This window comes from Melospiza georgiana, chromosome 2 (assembly GCF_028018845.1).
Source record: "Melospiza georgiana isolate bMelGeo1 chromosome 2, bMelGeo1.pri, whole genome shotgun sequence".
Classification (NCBI taxonomy): Eukaryota; Metazoa; Chordata; class Aves; order Passeriformes; family Passerellidae; genus Melospiza; species Melospiza georgiana.
In genome coordinates, this window is record NC_080431.1 from 80,039,011 (window position 1) to 80,055,530 (window position 16,520).

The window sequence follows — 16,520 nt, forward strand, 5'->3', positions numbered from 1 at the left end:
AGAGACATTGGATTTATGCAGCATGACAGAATGAAAAACTGGAGGGTGATTTGATTTTTTTCATTTTTCTTCATTGCTTTATTACTTCATGAAAACAGTATATTTCAAGGTTATATTTAATCATACTGGAAGTCAATAGGCATCAGTCCTTAAAAAGCTGGCTAGGGGTGAGGCTTCACAGGTGAAGAGAGAGAGACTTATAAAGCCTAAAATGTCCAGGAGGGGGTGGGGCCTCAGAAGTTCAGTTTCCAGAGGTAGGTTGAAATTTCAGCATGGATTATATTTTCCCATCATTTAGTACTGCCAGTGGCTCCCCTTCCTTGAATGTGGGTACTCACCCCTACTTCCGGAGGGTCGGGAAGCCAGCCCAGTTCACCCTGTGCAGTGCTTGTGTCAAGTAGATCCACTGAAAACCAGAAGAGAGGGAAAAGATAAATCGGTGTCCCAACTCATGCAGCCCACGGAATGGTTTCATCCGTATTTTGTCAAAGAAGGTAAAGCCTGCATTTCCTCTCTCAACCCCCCCATCCTTTGAAACCCTTCACGTTCAAAAAGCATGACTAGAGGAGGGACGAGACAGGGCAGTTAGTCAGGAGTTAAAAGTTTTTACTAATATATGAGGCCCCCTCCGATACACATCCAAAAAACTCAACCCTTACAAATTTTATCACTTCCTAAAACTGTCCCAAAAAGGAAGAAGGAGGCTGAAGCCTATTCAAATGGGTACCCGGCATTAGCAGCTGAACACATATCTTTCCTTGAAATAGGAAGGCAGCAAACTAAACGGCTGAAGAGGAAGGCAATCAAATAAATTACCAACACAAAAGATCAATCAGTGTCGCCTGGAGGGACTATTCAGTACTTGAAACACAGTGGGAAAGTACAGAGGCAGTGTGAAGTTGTAGAAGGGACTTTCCATTGTCACGGTACCCAAAAGCCCGGAGATGCACCACTTGTGCAAATTGATGAGCCCCCTACTTCTAACTCAGACTGTCCACCAGCTGACGATGGCCTACAAATCGTTTAACCCTCTCCCAGACTTCCGACTTTTTTGGCCGGGACATCAAGAAAGAGTAGTGGCTCCGGCCAAAGCATGGCCACGTCCCGCGGAATTGCACGGCTGCTTTAAGCCTCGCTCCTGGAGTCGTGTGACAAAGGAGAAAATCATTGGTATGTTCATTTTTAGCCCTCAAAGGAATCTGAAAACGCGATCACAGTTTGGCCTAAAGTCTTGATCTGAAGACAAGTTTAAAAATGTGTCACTTTGTGGGCAAACATTGAGAAAGCAGAGGAGTTGACATAAGACACACTGTGGGATGTGCAGCTTCGTGCCTGCTTTTGGGTCTGCCGGTGCTGCCAGAACAGACTACTGGTTTCTGTGCACCTATCGAAGTCCCAGCTTGGGAACATAGGAAACAGGAAAAATTCTTTGGATTCCCTTTCAGATTCCTGTGGGTGTATTCAGAGGGGTCGTTTCTGAACAATCTCAGAGAAGAATCTGGGGGTGAAAGGTAGGAGTGGGGAGATTTTTAAATGGCATTTAAATAACCAGGTTTCCTCCCCCTCATCTGACTGTTTTACAGATACTCCCTGCCAACTATAAGTAATAGTGTAAAGTGCAGATCAGCAAGAGTCCCGTGGAATGAGGAAGCAGGCTGTGGGCCCAGAATGAGAGATAAGAGGGATTGCGCTGCTGTTCTCACCTCTGAAACACCCTTTCAGAATTGGGAGAAGGGAAAAGCAGGAATCCAGGTTTTGCAAGTTCCAAGTGCTCACAGTATGGTCATATGGCAAAACCTTCCTAGCCACAGACTCCCTGTCCAGACAAGGCTCCTCATTCACTTCCCCTCTACTCTCAATCTCTTTATTTGAGATAATATTCTTTTGTGGTTAGTTCCAGAAGCTCAGAGGGTGAGGTAGCCTGTCTTGCCAGAACCATCACCCAGATAATATCTATGCCATCCCATCCTCTTCAGGACTGAAGCAGCAATGTGGAAATGAGAGGGGCTGCATGGCAAGCTCTAGCAGAGCAAGGGGAAAGGAACTTGGAAGTGGCCAGGACAGGAACCTGGCAGAACCCTTGTGCCATGCTCTGCACTGCCAGCAATGGCAGCTCCTTCAACTGCTGAGTGCCCACTGGAGGGACAAAGCCCATTGCCAAGAAGTACTTCTCAAAGTGATCCCACAACAGGGATTCTCCACGGAAAGGATGATTGAGTCAGTGAGACTACAGAAGCAGAAGAATAAAGTCCTCGGGGACTACTAACTCTCGGGTCCACAGCTTTGCTGCTAGGAGCCTCACGTGGCTGTCCAGCCACAGGGGAGGGGTAGGTGTCCCCAAAAAGAAGAAAGGCTTCAGATAAGAGAGGACGCCTGGAAAATGAGCTGTTTCCCTGACAGACAAGTTAAGGAAGAGTGGATCACAGACGCAGCCCAAATGAGATGGCTGAGATAGGGGAGAAGCGGGCAGACAGGTCCCTGACTGTTACTGCCAACTACTGGTCACACGCTTCTGGAAGCCGAAGCCTGCGCGGTGCCACCCGGTGCTGCCTCTCGCCCAGGCTGGCCCTCTCCACTGCGTCTGCCAGCTGCATCCATCTCGTAGCTGGATCCTTAGTGGAAACGTGCTTGTCAAGGACCCTTTAAAAGATCACTGAGCACTCGCAGAATCAGAGCCGAGCCCATGGCTGAACTTCCAGTTATGACAAAGTCCCCTCAATCCAGAGCCTTGAGAAGCGAAGGAGGACTGTCCTTGGGATGGAAAAGTCCCAACACCTCTTGCTGTACAAAACAGAAGTCCCTAGCAGGAATTGACTGCAGGAGGAGGTAGGAAACAGAGCCGAGATTTACACCTCCCTCACCTCTCTATTAAAAGTTACCATTCTCCCACGTTTCATAACCACTGTGCAACTACCAAGATGGAAGGAAAAAAAAATCACTACATTTAATAAAAGGGAGTAAGTGGTACAGGGAGGGGAAACATGGAAGCCTTAAGAGGTGGAAGAGGAAATTTTAAAGCCCAGCTCCGTCTTCCAGCAGTAGGGTAGATAAAAGAGTCTGATAAAATTACTGTCCGCTTGCTCATAAGAGTTAACTCCTAGGAGGGCTTCCTGAGGAAACTGCGGGGGTGTTGCCAGAGGAGGGGAGAAACTTTCTGAGTTTGTGTTTAAACTTGTTATCTGCAAGGCCCTTGTTTGAGGGGAACAGGGGCAGAATTCTCTCGGATCACTGGATATGCCGAGACATTTGTGTTTCAACTAGGAGGAGGTGAAGGAGGACGAGAACACACTGAGCCACCGAGATTCGGATGGCATTTGCCAGGCCGTGGTCCCCACACCCGGCTGCCCTTCCCCGACCCCCCGGTCCCCCCGGAGCCCCAGAGGCGTGGGCCAGGTCCCGTTCCCTGCCCCTTAGCGCGGTCGCTGTCGCTGCGCGCCCCAGCCCAGCCCTGCAGGCAGAGGGACCGGCGGCGGGTCCCACGCTTACCTTCCTTGCCGTGCGCCTCGGGAGGAAGGAGAGCCCAGAGGAGAAGGAGCCCGAGGGAGGGCTCCATGCCGCCGCTGCAGGTGCTCAGCCCCAGGCTGGCCGGGGAGGGGGCCCGGCTCGCAGCCCCCGCCGGCTCCGGCCTCCGTGCCCGGGCAGCTGCGGGCAGCGCATGGGCCTCTCCCGCAGCCTCCGAGCGCGGCGCGCACGTTGCACAAGCGCCCGCCTGGCCCACGGTGGTGATGAAAGATCAAGGCGAGTGGGTGGAGAAGCCTTACTGCCTTTACCTGTTCTAAGGGGCTGGTCACAGACTTCCCATCTGGCAGGCAAATAAACCCACCTTAAAGGCAGCCACCTCTTTCCTGGGAGCCTCCCTCCACCTTTGCTCCACTCCCGTAAGAGGCTCCCGATTGCCACCTCCTGGGCGGCCCTCGCCATCCTTCCCAGTCCCGCCGGCCCCGGCAATGGCTTTAAACTGAAATTTTAGGAAGAAATTCTTCAGGGTGGTGGAGTACTGGAACTTGCCCAGGGAGGTTGTTGCTATTCCATCCCTGGAAGTGTTCAAGGCCAGGTTGGATGGGACCCTGGAGCAAACTGGTCTAGTGGAAGGTCTCGTTCCAACCCCCATGGCAGGGCAGTTGGAAATGGATGATCTTCCAGATCTCAGCCAAGCCATTCTGTGATCTATGATAATGGGGCTAAAACCACTCAGCCATCCTCACTGAATATGTTTAGGAAATCCATCTGTACACGGGGACAGCAGCCCGTTTCATTCCCAAGTATGTCACAGAGCGACAGCGATACCACTTTGTCTGGCAGAATTACTGTTTTTCATTTAGTATGCTCCTCTGCATTGATGGACAGTGCCTGCTTTTCAGCAAAAAAGAAATCATGGGAGAGGAAGCAAACTAGAAGGATTCTTTCTCTGTGTAAGAAGACCTCATGGGACTTTTAGTTTTCTTCCTGAGGGACGTAAATATGAAAGAACTTGCCTTTGTTCTGTCTCTTCTGGCATTCATCAAGGATGTAACTCCCACCTATACACAGCTATTACGCCCCTCCCTGTAAAAAACAGATGGTATTATTGCACTTACATTTGCTGTACGGCTGCATTCCTCCTGCTCTCTTCCTCCTCCTCCCCAGGGAAGGCTAAAGAAAGGACCTTGTCAGGTTGCTTAGAGAGGCTGGGGGATCTCCACCCTTGGAGATGTTCCAGATTTGCCAGGACACAGCCATGAACAACATAACCATCTCTGGAGTCAGCCCTGCTCTGGGCAGCATTTGGGAGTGTGGACTCTCTGAGGGCCCTTGCATTTAATCTTTCAGTGAATCCTGTGGTTCTCATACATCTTGAGAAAGCAAGATCTATCCCAAGATGTCTGAACATAGGCAAGAGAAATTTCAGAACAAATGGTTACAATACTAAGCTTTAAATTTTATGTAGCACATGAAGTAAAATATAGCTGCAAATAATTCAAATGTAAATGGCATTCAGAGTAGTTGTACCTTAAATTTGTTACAGTTAAATCCTGTCTGAAGTTCTCTTTATCAGTCCACAGTGCTAAGTCCCAAACTTTTATGCCTATGTTTCCCCCCACAATTGAAAGACTCCCATTTCAGGAGTCATGTAAGATTTTTTGGTCTGCAACCCATACCTTGAGTTTGTGGTGGGAGAATGTGTCCATTTAGGGCTTAATTTGGACAGTTCTGTGCCTTCTTCAGTCTGTGATGTAGCAGTGGGGCAGACAGACCCACAGCTAACTTGTCTGTGATGGGATGACATAGGCAAGGCCTAAATAGATGTGAAATGGGGAAGAACCATTTGCAACTGGAGGATAAGGCTCTAGGGCAGGCCAGGAGCTCATGTCCTTCTTCAGAAAAAAAAAAAAAAAAATTCAGTGTTGAGGCCTGACATTGGTCTCCTCAGGGCTAACAGAGTTTGCATCTGTAAAATCCCAGAAGTAACAAGTTCTGGAGTGAAGATCCTTGGGAGGCTCTATCTCCATTTCATTGGTGTGCAGATACTCAGAACATTTGATCTAAGGACTGGGCAGGAAGCAATTTACTAGGACTTACTGGGGAACGTGGCCTAAAAAAAAAATCCTTTCTTTTTCTCCCCCTCATAGTGTGGCCAGATGGGGATCAGCAATTGGGGTTTTCCAGATAATGGTGGTCAGAAATCGTATTTATTGCTTTGTGTTTTTTCAGATTGGAGATCACCTAGTGTAGCTCACAGTCAGAATGTGTATAATGATAGTGAAACAAAATACAGTATAATGTTTCAGCAGGATCAGGACCTGAAGAAAATTTATAAACAAGTGGGAGCAGACAGAAGTAAAAACACAAAATGCATAGAACTTTGCTGATACCTGTAAAAGCTCTGCAAGATTGCTTTCCCTTGTGTCCTCTGCCCCAAAATGCAGATCCAAAGGGAAAAAGAGGGAATATACACAGAGGCTGTAGCCAGAAGAGTGAGTACCACACGTGCATTTTCATACTCAGTATTTCATTGACATTGTTATTCTGTTTGTGCATCACAAGCTTGGATTTTGTCTTTGGAAATCGTTGGGCAAAATTAATTCTCTGACTGTAAAAAAAACACAAACAAAACCACCACCACCAAACAACTAAAACAAACAAATCCCAAACAAACAACAAATAAGCAAAACTGAAAGAGCTTAATTTAAAAAGTCTTTTTATGTCTTGTTTACAATCATATTCTATGATTCTATAATTTACATCTCCACAGCCTCTCACTCTCATGGCTTCCCAGTGAGCATCCCATCTCTGGCATGCATCTTGTGTTAAGAAGGTAACTGTGTCTTTTCAGCTCACTCTCGGCATGTCTTTGGGCTGATTCTCATTGTCTCTTTCTTGGCCCTCTGAGTATTTCTGAATTGCAGGGCACATTTTTTCCTTCCATTCCCCAGAATCTTGTTTTGAGTATCGCTGTGATTAGGTATCCAGCTGGAAAATATCACCACACAACACACCTGGGCTTTCCTCCTACAGCTATGTGGGCTTGCGGTGAGGGAAGTGAGGAGGAAGGCTGTGCACCAGGTCTTGTTTTGATGTGCTGTTGGAAAGTCAAAGGGCACTCCCAAGGCTGAGTTGGGACGTGCTTCTTTTGAACTGCAGTTCAGACAGAACTGTCTCATATGATTCTTACAAATTGTTTACTGTGTTTGCTGCTCCTCATGTTTTAGAACGAGTTTCACCATTGTGCTGTTAAATGTCCTTACAGATGATGAATGAAACAGAACCTAAGATTATTAGAAATAATCTTTGGAGTTTCTCACTTGATATGACTTCCCTAATTATCAAAGCATCCCTTTGGTACTGATAACTTGAATCTCTGCATCCTGAACAGGCTTTCAGTAAGGTATCATAGTAACATAGATGTATAGGGCCCCCAGAGGCCTCAAATCCATTTTGCAACAAGCCCCATTTCATTCTGAAGGGGGAACTTGCTCTTGTTCTGTAGTCTCTGATTCACTCCTTTTATCCACTATTTCTACAACTCTAGAAATAATCTATGATGACAGCTCTGTAGAGCCTAAGATATGCTATGTATGAATGTCTAATTCCCTGTATAAAAAATTGTGCTTTCTGTCCCTTATTCTCACCTGCATGACCACAGTTAAATATTCTAGTGTTTTCATGTTTATCTTAGAAGGTTTTCTGGCTCTACTCCACCAGCAATTATCTTGGAATATTTCAAACAGCTGACTTCAGACTGTTTTTCTGCAGAAAACAGACCTCCTACCATTTAGTGGTTTAAGCTGTTAAATTAGTTTTGTATACAGACATTTTGCATTCAGAAACTCAGATTTTGTTTTAAATAGATATTTTAAACTCCTATGAGGAAGCACAAGTAGCTCCTCTGGATCACAGAGCAGCCACCCCTGTGTTACAGACCTGAGGATCTGACTGCACAAGTAGTCAAGCTGGTTATCTTTCTCCCTTGCGAAGAAGAACAAGGGCAAGGGTAGGAATGAAGCTGATAGAGACAAGGCGTAGATCTGAGTTTTCATACACAGAAGAAGCAGGGGACACTCCCTTGTTCTTCCTCACATATGTGAGATAAACACCCTTGGAGATGTACCAGCTTTGCCTGAAAGGCCCTGAACAACCTGACATAGTTTTGGTGTTAACCCTGCAGTGAGCCGGTATTTGGGCTAAAGACCTCCAGCCATCCCTCCCCACATCAATCTTTTGCTCGTTCAGTTCATCATTGGTGGATGAGCAATCACATCTTCTTCCACCAGGAATGTAGACAGTTCCTTACTTGGGCTGCAGTCAAAACAGGAGGGTAGCTTCCCAAATATATATTCCCCTTACTGAAATGTCATACAGTAGATGAACTAGAAGAAGACAATATTCCTGAATAAAATTCCACTTACTTGATCATCAGCCACACACTAATAGGTGTTTCTCCACCTGCTGATGCCCTGGCTGAACACCTGATCAGGCAGGGAAGTGTGTTTGCACTGCTGCCTGAACTGCAAGCTTGCTGGCTTTTGTCTCTGGATAAGCTTATCCTGCCATGGTCTGCCATGCTCTTATTTGGCTTGCAAAACAGGGCTCAGTTAAATTATTACTCCATCCTGCAAATGAGGGGGAGGACCTTGCTTCTCCGCAGCAATCACCTGAGATAACTCTCTTGCCGTGTTAACCCAGCTCTGCTCCCCCTCGTGGTCCAGCGGCTGTGGAGCCCCAGATGTGTCCGGGAGAGCGGCCAAACGGGGCTTCGCCTGGGCTGAGGTGTGACTTTTTGTATAGACAGGAGGAAACCAAGGAAAACCAAGTCATAATAGAATCTGATTCATTCTCCTAATCATAAAACTTCCCTAAGTGGTACAAATCTGTGTCACAAGAGTTAGTTACTTTCTATTATACTATTGCAGCACGTTATATAATTAGAAATCCAAAAAGTGCAGTTCTACACTTAACACTTCTCTTTGAGAGCACATTCTTCTTGGGCACCTTTAAAGATATTTATTCATCTTGGTGGCATTAAGATTTCATGAGAGGATTCAGTTTCTCTTTGAGCATTACTAACACAACAGAATATGTGTGAAAAACATAAAATCTGACCCAGATAAATTTGATTTCTGGTAGAGAAATGACTGATTACTTATTTCTAGTAGAGAAATGCTGATGACTTATTCCACTACATTATAGAAAAGTATAGATTATAATATTTTTAGTAGCTGAATCAAAACTCAAATTTTAACAATGGTAACCTCTGCATGGCAAACACATACCTCTCTGTAATTTGTAATTTCTTCATGTTTTCCAGCTGTTCTTCCCCACTCTTGGATTAATTATGTTCAAGCATGGAAATATCTCACTGACACTGAAAAGGCTTTTCTAATATACAATAAAAACCAAACCATTAGTCACTTAGATAGTGTGATTTAAAATTTATTTTTTCTGCTCTTGCAGGTGAATGTGTGAGTTAATAAATATTTTCTTTTCCTGGGAGTTTACAACAAATATTTTAAAGCTTTTATGTCTATTTCTAATATGTTTTTTCAAGATATTTTTATAGTCCTCTTCTTAACAAATTACAGTAGCCTCCACAATCTAAACACAATAAGCTTGCCCATATTTGTTGCTGTTGTAGCTCGATCCTGATGTTGAAGAGTTGCTGTCCAGTGCAGAAATGAAATAGTTTCCACTGTTCACTGTGTTAGCAAGCAGCATTCTCCCTGAGAGGTCTCAAGGTGGACACCAGAAGAAGGTATTTGAAGCAGACACCTTGCAGGTGGAAAGAGGGCAGTGAACGTGTTAACATCTTCCCGACTCACTGCCAACTCTATTCTCAGTTCAGCCTCCCACTTGATTTTTTGAAACTTGAACTCATTAATTAAATCAAAACATGAAAACTGAAATGAATGCTGAGAGCAACTGTACAGCAAAACCACAATGAAACACTGCAGAGATTTTAGGAGACCTGATTTTCAGCAGTGACTAGGCTAGAGGCCATATGCTGCTGAGCCATCAGGTCTTCCCTCAACTTTACATGCCAATTTGTAGAACCAGACCGTCTTACATCTTTACATACCGATTTGTAAAACCAGACTGTCTCATACTCTTGCACTTATGCAGGTAAAACCAAAGGTACACACTGGGTGGGTATCGATCTTCCCATTCTCTTTTCTCTGGACTTGCTTGAAGACAACTGAGCACAATAGGATCTTTAGAGCCAAGAGCTTTAGGTTAGGGATACACTGCTGGAATTATTAATAACACCTTCTGTCAGCTTTTTGATGTGGAGGTACTTGTAGGGCAAGGTGAAACTAATTCTGAAACCAACCAGCTGGCAGGAGCTTCACCTCATTCTTCAGCTCCACTTTGGTCTCCTGATTAGTTTTGTCTATGTTCCTGGTTGCTTCCTGAAACAATCCATTAAAGGAAACTGAAGGCTTGTGCAACAGCCAAGTTGATAAATCAAAAGCTTGTAGAAATGTTTAATTCTGTGGAGAAATGGCAGATTATTGAAGTATATTTAATTCCCAATATTAGCTTGTTTATGGGGGTGTGGACTATATTTGTTTTATATCATATAGAACCTATCAGATTTTATATGCTGAATACATAATTTCATATAATAGTAAAAAACAATATCAGAAAGGACTCATCTCTCTTCTTTTGTAAATCTTCTATCTATAAATATCTGCAGGAGAAATTCCTATAGCATTCTAGCCTTTATAATAGTAAAATATGCTAATAGTAAAGTAATAACACTAAATATTGCTCCTTTGGCATGTTCATAATAAACTTCAAAAACAGAAGCTTTTTCTTAATAAAGAAAATCTTTGACAACTTTTCACCCTCATGATATTAACATCTATTTTCTAGGTTTACTACTAAGCCCATACCATTTCATTTTACAACTCCATTATCGTAAATAGCTGTATTAATTTCACCTTTCTGCTTCAGATCAAAGGATAAAAAACTTCTATTTGGGTAAATATAGGATTATTTGCAGGTTTTCTAAGCTTTTAAGGAATGGGAAAGAAAGAAAGAAAGAAAGAAAGAAGAAAGAAAGAAAGGAAAGAAAGAAAGAAAGAAAGAAAGAAGAAAGAAAGAAAGAAAGAAAGAAAGAAGAAAGAAAGAAAGAAAGAGAAGAAAGAAAGAAAGAAAGAAAGAAAGAAAGAAAGAGAAAGAAAGAAAGAAAGAAAGAAAGAAAGAAGAAAGAAAGAAAGAAGAAAGAAAGAAAGGAAGAAAGAAGAAAGGAAGAAAGGAGAAGGAAGGAAGGAAGGAAGGAAGGAAGGAAGGAAAGGAAGGAAGGAAGGAAGGAAGGAAGGAAGGAAGGAAGGAAGGAAGGAAGGAAGGAAGGAAGGAAGGAAGGAAGGAAGGAAGGAAGGAAGGAAGGAAGGAAGGAAGGAAGGAAGGAAGGAAGGAAGGAAGGAAGGAAGGAAGGAAGGAAGGAAGGAAGGAAGGAAGGAAGGAAGGAAGGAAGGAAGGAAGGAAGGAAGGAAGGAAGGAAGGAAGGAAGGAAGGAAGGAAGGAAGGAAGGAAGGAAGGAAGGAAGGAAGGAAGGAAGGAAGGAAGGAAGGAAGGAAGGAAGGAAGGAAGGAAGGAAGGAAGGAAGGAAGGAAGGAAGGAAGGAAGGAAGGAAGGAAGGAAGGAAGGAAGGAAGGAAGGAAGGAAGGAAGGAAGGAAGGAAGGAAGGAAGGAAGGAAGGAAGGAAGGAAGAAAGGAAGGAAGAAAGGAAGGAAGAAAGGAAGAAAGAAAGAAGAAAGAAAGAAAGAAAGAAAGAAAGAAAGAAAGAAAGAAAGAAAAGAAAGAAAGAAAGAAAGAAAGAAAGAAAGAAAGAAAGAAAGAAAGAAAGAAAGAAAGAAAGGCTGGTGGACTCACTTTCCATGTAAGCCAAAACAGACAGAATGTTATAACATGTCTTTGTCAAGGGAAAATAAATACACTGAAATGTCTTCCTAGCTCTTAAAACTGGACTTTTGCCAAGTTTTCAACTTTCCTTACCCATAACAGAAACAAATCCCCTAGATAAACTTTTTGTATTTATACTCCTAGGAAAATAAGGATATTCTTTTAATGCAAGTACATTTATTTCTTTTAGGAGATTGATTATTTATAGGAACAACTTTTAGGAAACGTCTTACCTGGCTTGCCAGCAAAGCATAATGTGTGCAAAAAACCCCCCATAATGAAACAAAAAAACCCCAACCAAACAAAAACAAACAAACAAAAAACACCAAAGCATTTTTGTCTGGTTTCTCTCTATACTGAAAGGGAGGTTTCACTTGTATCCTCCCAGAATGTCTGGTACTGGCAGGAGTTCTCAAGGGATGAACCTTGAAGTATCCCCTTAAGTGGAGGAACCTTTCAGTGGCATGTACCATTCAAGGTGCTGGACTTAGAGCATCCTGAATGCCCAAATCTGGGCCATCATCCTCCAAACTCTCTTCATTTTTGAGAACGTGGACAGCTGATCACTGATGTGATCTTTCAGGTTGAACTCTTACAGGCTGGGCTCTGGTGCTGCACCACTGATAAGATCTGTGTTCTTACACAGTGCTTGCTCAGGGCCGCCTTTATGAAATTAATTGCAAGGGTGAATACTCTGTTTGTATGGCTGTGTAAACCATAAAGTGATTCTTAGTGATGTCCTAATTGGTTTCACTGGAAAACTTCATGACATCTATGTTCGCCAGATCTCAGGTCTCAGCAAATTTGGGAATGCAAGCACTCCTCTTCCAAGAATGGACAAGACCATTTGTGAAATGCAGGTACCCAGCTGTACTCATTCACTGGGGACTCTTGAATCTCTACCCAACCCAAAAAACTACAGCACCCATGGAAAAATCTTTTCCATACCCATCTTTGTTTGGAGGTGGAATGTGCATTTGTCATAATCTGCTCTGCCTAGCTGAATCCTGCTGTTCCCTATGAAGGTCTGAAAATAGCTTAGAAATTACCTTTTAAAAATTATTATTCTGTGCTCATGCCTACATCAGGGATGGTGCTGCCTTACTTCACTTGAGCACTCTCCAGCTCTCAGCACACAGTGTGCTGAGTCAACAGGATTGAAACAGCCACTTGTTGAGTGGAAAGGGACCTCAGGCAGGTCCAGTCAATTAAAAGATAACATTTTAGAAAGGAAATGGTTGTGATACCTCTGATACATTGCTGCTGCTCTTACCTCATACTCTCTACATATCTGTACAGTGCACAACACAGCTGGCAAGGGTTGAGGAGAAAGGGTGCTGTGAACGAGTGTGGGAATACTGATGGGGCTAGTCTTGGACTAGTGGGTGTGGGAACACTGGTGAAGATGGTCTTGGGCTCTGGGATATCTCCTCACTCTGTTCATCTGCAAGAACATTAGGTAGAGAAAGCGTCTTCTCAGAAAGCCTCCACTGCTTGTCGTACTTCCCACATGTATCTCAGGCTGGGAGTCTAGCCTGACTGCTGTTTAGGTCATTTCATCCCTTCCAAAGGCATCATCTGTATCCTTGGGGTGAGGAGAGGTCTGTCCAGGTACCTCTGTTCTGCAGTGGTTGGTGAGGAACTTCCTGCTTCAGGGGACAGCCCTGCTATCTTCCCACAGCAGGTCACAGTTATCTCTCTGCTATCCCACACCCACAGCTGCCAGAAATATGTGAGGGCCTCTACCAAGGCTTTGAACCGTGTCATAAACCTCAGTGTCTGTCTGTCCTTCAGTTTTATTGCCAGGCATTTGGACAGAAGGCAGGTCAGAAACCTCTGATGCAAAGTTGTGCTAATCTCAGGAAGGACCTCTGGCCGCCTCAAGTCCAGCCAACTGCTTGCAGCAGGATTGACTTCAAAGCTTGATTTGACTTGACAGGATTTAGAATTGATGCTTCCTATTCTGCTTGTGCTCATTACAGTTACTTAATAGTATTTGATTCAAAGTACTTCTCTAATGTAATTCTGAAGTACTTCTCTATTAGTACATAGTGTTCTCTCATTGAGACCCTCTCCTTCTCACTTTTTGGAAGAGCTGGCAGGTGATTAAAATGTTCACTGCAACTTTGATAATTTTAAATAATGCAGCTAAGTGTTTGCCCACAGAGTAATTAGGTATTCATTGACTTGAGAGCCAATATTCTGTGTTAATGTTTTAGGCAGGCTAGACTCTGATCTTGAAGACAGCTTTTAATGTCAGTTTTAAATTCCACATTTCTCTTTTGTCAGAAGGCTCCAAGTTAACTTCCTTAGTTACAGTGCCAATTTCTTACATTTGTCAAATCCACTTACCATAATTTTTAATGATTGTAGCCCAGAGAAAGCAAATACCACTCTGCTTTCTCAATCTGCCCAGCGAGAGAGTTGAGGGCAGCTGGGGTGCTGAAATTCCTTTGGATGAGACAGAGGAACAGAAGCAAACATTTTAATTTTTTTCTCAACTATTTTCTGTGTAAGAGGTGGGTTCTGAATCATGGTGTCTCTACAGCCTTTAAAGAGACATGGGGGAGGGAAGTATTAAATAAAATAATTAAGTTGGTTCTTTCCCCCCCTCTTCCTGGCCAAAATTGATCTTCTCTAATTTGTCTGAATCATCCTGTTCCTCCTACACATAGGAAAATCATAAAATAGCACCGCTTTGCAACTTTGAGATTCTTATGTCTGCTGCAGTCTGCTGTAACTCTCACTGGTTTTGCTGAAGAAATTGCAGTAACTGTGGCAGCAGTATTATTACTTTTACAATTACAGATCTCAACACTCCCCAGGCATTCATATTTATATGATGCAGTCTTTGGTGGTGAAAGTCACATGATAAAACAAGTATCTTAGCCTTTGTGTTGCCATAGGAACAATCCAAACCTAAAGCATCTCCCAATACAAGGAAATATGTTTTGCTTCCTGCAAAACTAACATAGCAAAGTCATACTCTTGTTAGACTGTTGGCATTTGAACTTTCAATATGTAGAATAATTCAAGGTTAGATGAGTTTACACTAACAATCTTTCCATTTGTCATGGGATGCCAGAGTGCAGGCTTCTATTAAATTTGGAGAAAACCACAGCTATTTTACCCTTTTTTCTAGCCATGGTCTTTCTTCTTCTAACCTTCCTTTAAGCCCTACAGATTTATTGTGCTGGTAAACTTACCAGGCTAAAATTTGTACTGGACTACCCAATTTCTGCTGTCATCTTGATAGAAAAATAACAAAACCAATACTTTAATATTGATTTATTAGCTTTAAAAACTTTTGTGTTGATCTTCTAATTGTGCTGGCATGACTATGAATGTAAGCCTGAATATGTATGTGATCAGAGAAGCGAGACCAGTGATTGATCAAAGCTCTTCATGCTCACAACTCACTAAAACATTTTCCTTTAGATCAACTGTTATGTTGGGGATTTTTTTGAGCAGAGATATCTTTTTCTCATAAATGTAGTGATGCATGTAGAATTCTGCCTGGATATTTGCCTTAGTGAAGTCTATGGTGATCTGGTTATGGGGCTTTTTCCCAACAAGAATGTGTTTGCTCTACTAAAATTTACCACACACACACATCACAACTCTGATAGTATCCCAGTTCACCTATTTTCTTTCTCCTCAGCATTTTCCTGAGGATCCCTCTGATTTCCTTGTTCCTCAGGCTATAAATGAGGGGATACATTAAAGGAGTAACGTTGGTGTAGACCAGAGACACCACCTTGTCCCGAGCCGGTGAGTAACTGGACTTGGGACGAATATAGATGAAGGTGGCACAGCCATAGTGCAGTAAGGTGATGGCCAGGTGCGAAATGCAGGTGGAAAAGGCCTTGCCCCTTCCCACCGGGGAGGTGACACCTAACAGAGCCACAGCAATGCAGAGGTACGAGGCCAGGATCAGCAGGAAGGGGAGCAGCAGGAGGAGCACGCAGGCCGCCAGCAGGGCCAGCTCTGCGGCGTAGCCCTGCGCGCAGGCCAGGTGCAGCACGGCGGGCACGTCGCAGAAGAAGTGGTCGATGCGGCGGGGCTGACAGAAGGGCAGGCGGAACACGGCCACCGTCAGGCCCAGGGCCACAGGGAAGGCTCCCAGGGCGCAGGCCAGAGCCAGGCGCAGGCACAGCCCCTCGCCCATGAGGGCCGCGTAGCGCAGGGGCTGGCAGACGGCCACGTAGCGGTCGTAGGCCATGGCTGCCAGCAGGAAGCACTCGGCGCCGCCAAGGGCCACAAAGAAGTGCATCTGTGCAGCACAGCCCGGCATGGAGATGGGGCTGCCACCCACTGCCAGGCTGAGCAGCGCCTTGGGCACGATGACTAAAGTGTAGCACAGCTCCACAGCAGAGAGTTGGCCGAGGAAGAAAAGCATGGGGGGACGTGAGGGCTCCATCACCACCGCTATGAAGATCATCATATTCCCTGCCAGTGTGACCAAATGAACAATGAGGAAGGTAAAGAAGAGCAGGACCCGCAGATGGAGCAGCTCAGAGAAGCCGAGCAGGATGAACTCCATGGTTGCGCCACTGCTCACATTGTCCCTCTCCATGCAGCCTTCGCATGGCATCTGCAGGAGGGAAACAGAAGGGAAACAGGTGAATTCGATGCCTGGCAATCAATTCCAGATAGGAAATAATGCTGCATTACTGTAGAACCAGCGTAGTGTGAAAAATGCATATTTTATGATTGGCTTTTCACAAATATTAAAATGTGTTGTGTTAGAAAGTTATGCTGTATTAATTCTCTTAAGTAGTGTGCTAAATATAGTTTTAGGTTATAGCAAAATGTAAAATAGAAACTATGCAATGTAAGATACTTTTTTAAAGAAAGGACTCACAGCAAGATAGCAGTCACAGGACACCTAAATCTTTCAGAGAAAAAGAATTTATTGCTATCGTATCAGAAGAAATGAACTTCTTCCCACCTTGCTCAGGCTTGAAAGCACCATTAGGATTATGAGGAACAAGTTGAGGATGACCAGACAGAATCCTGTGTTTGAATGGAATTTATGCATCATGTATGAGGTGTATGAATATGCAACAGGCTGTTGTTTTTAAGGGTTAATCCTCTGTTAACGAGTGTCCTTTTTCGGGCCCATAACTCTTTGTCTC

General features: G+C 44.1%; 2 protein-coding genes across 2 annotated transcripts in view; both read right to left on the reverse strand.

Moving 5' to 3' along the window:
• The window catches only part of EPHA1 (EPH receptor A1), a 33,836-nt gene extending 30,283 nt beyond the window's left edge, over nucleotides 1-3,553 (reverse strand). Inside the window, exons 1-2 of the mRNA XM_058044886.1 lie at nucleotides 3,487-3,553; nucleotides 339-406 (exon numbers count right to left, since the gene is read on the reverse strand). Coding sequence (XP_057900869.1) covers nucleotides 339-406; nucleotides 3,487-3,553 — 135 coding nt within the window. The remainder of the gene's footprint in view (nucleotides 1-338; nucleotides 407-3,486) is intronic.
• An 11,427-nt stretch (nucleotides 3,554-14,980) lies between these two features.
• Nucleotides 14,981-15,976, reverse strand: LOC131080193 (olfactory receptor 10AC1-like). The gene has a single exon (XM_058018328.1). The coding sequence runs from the start codon at nucleotides 15,974-15,976 to the stop codon at nucleotides 14,981-14,983; it is 996 nt and encodes a 331-aa protein (XP_057874311.1).
• Nucleotides 15,977-16,520: the final 544 nt, after the last annotated feature.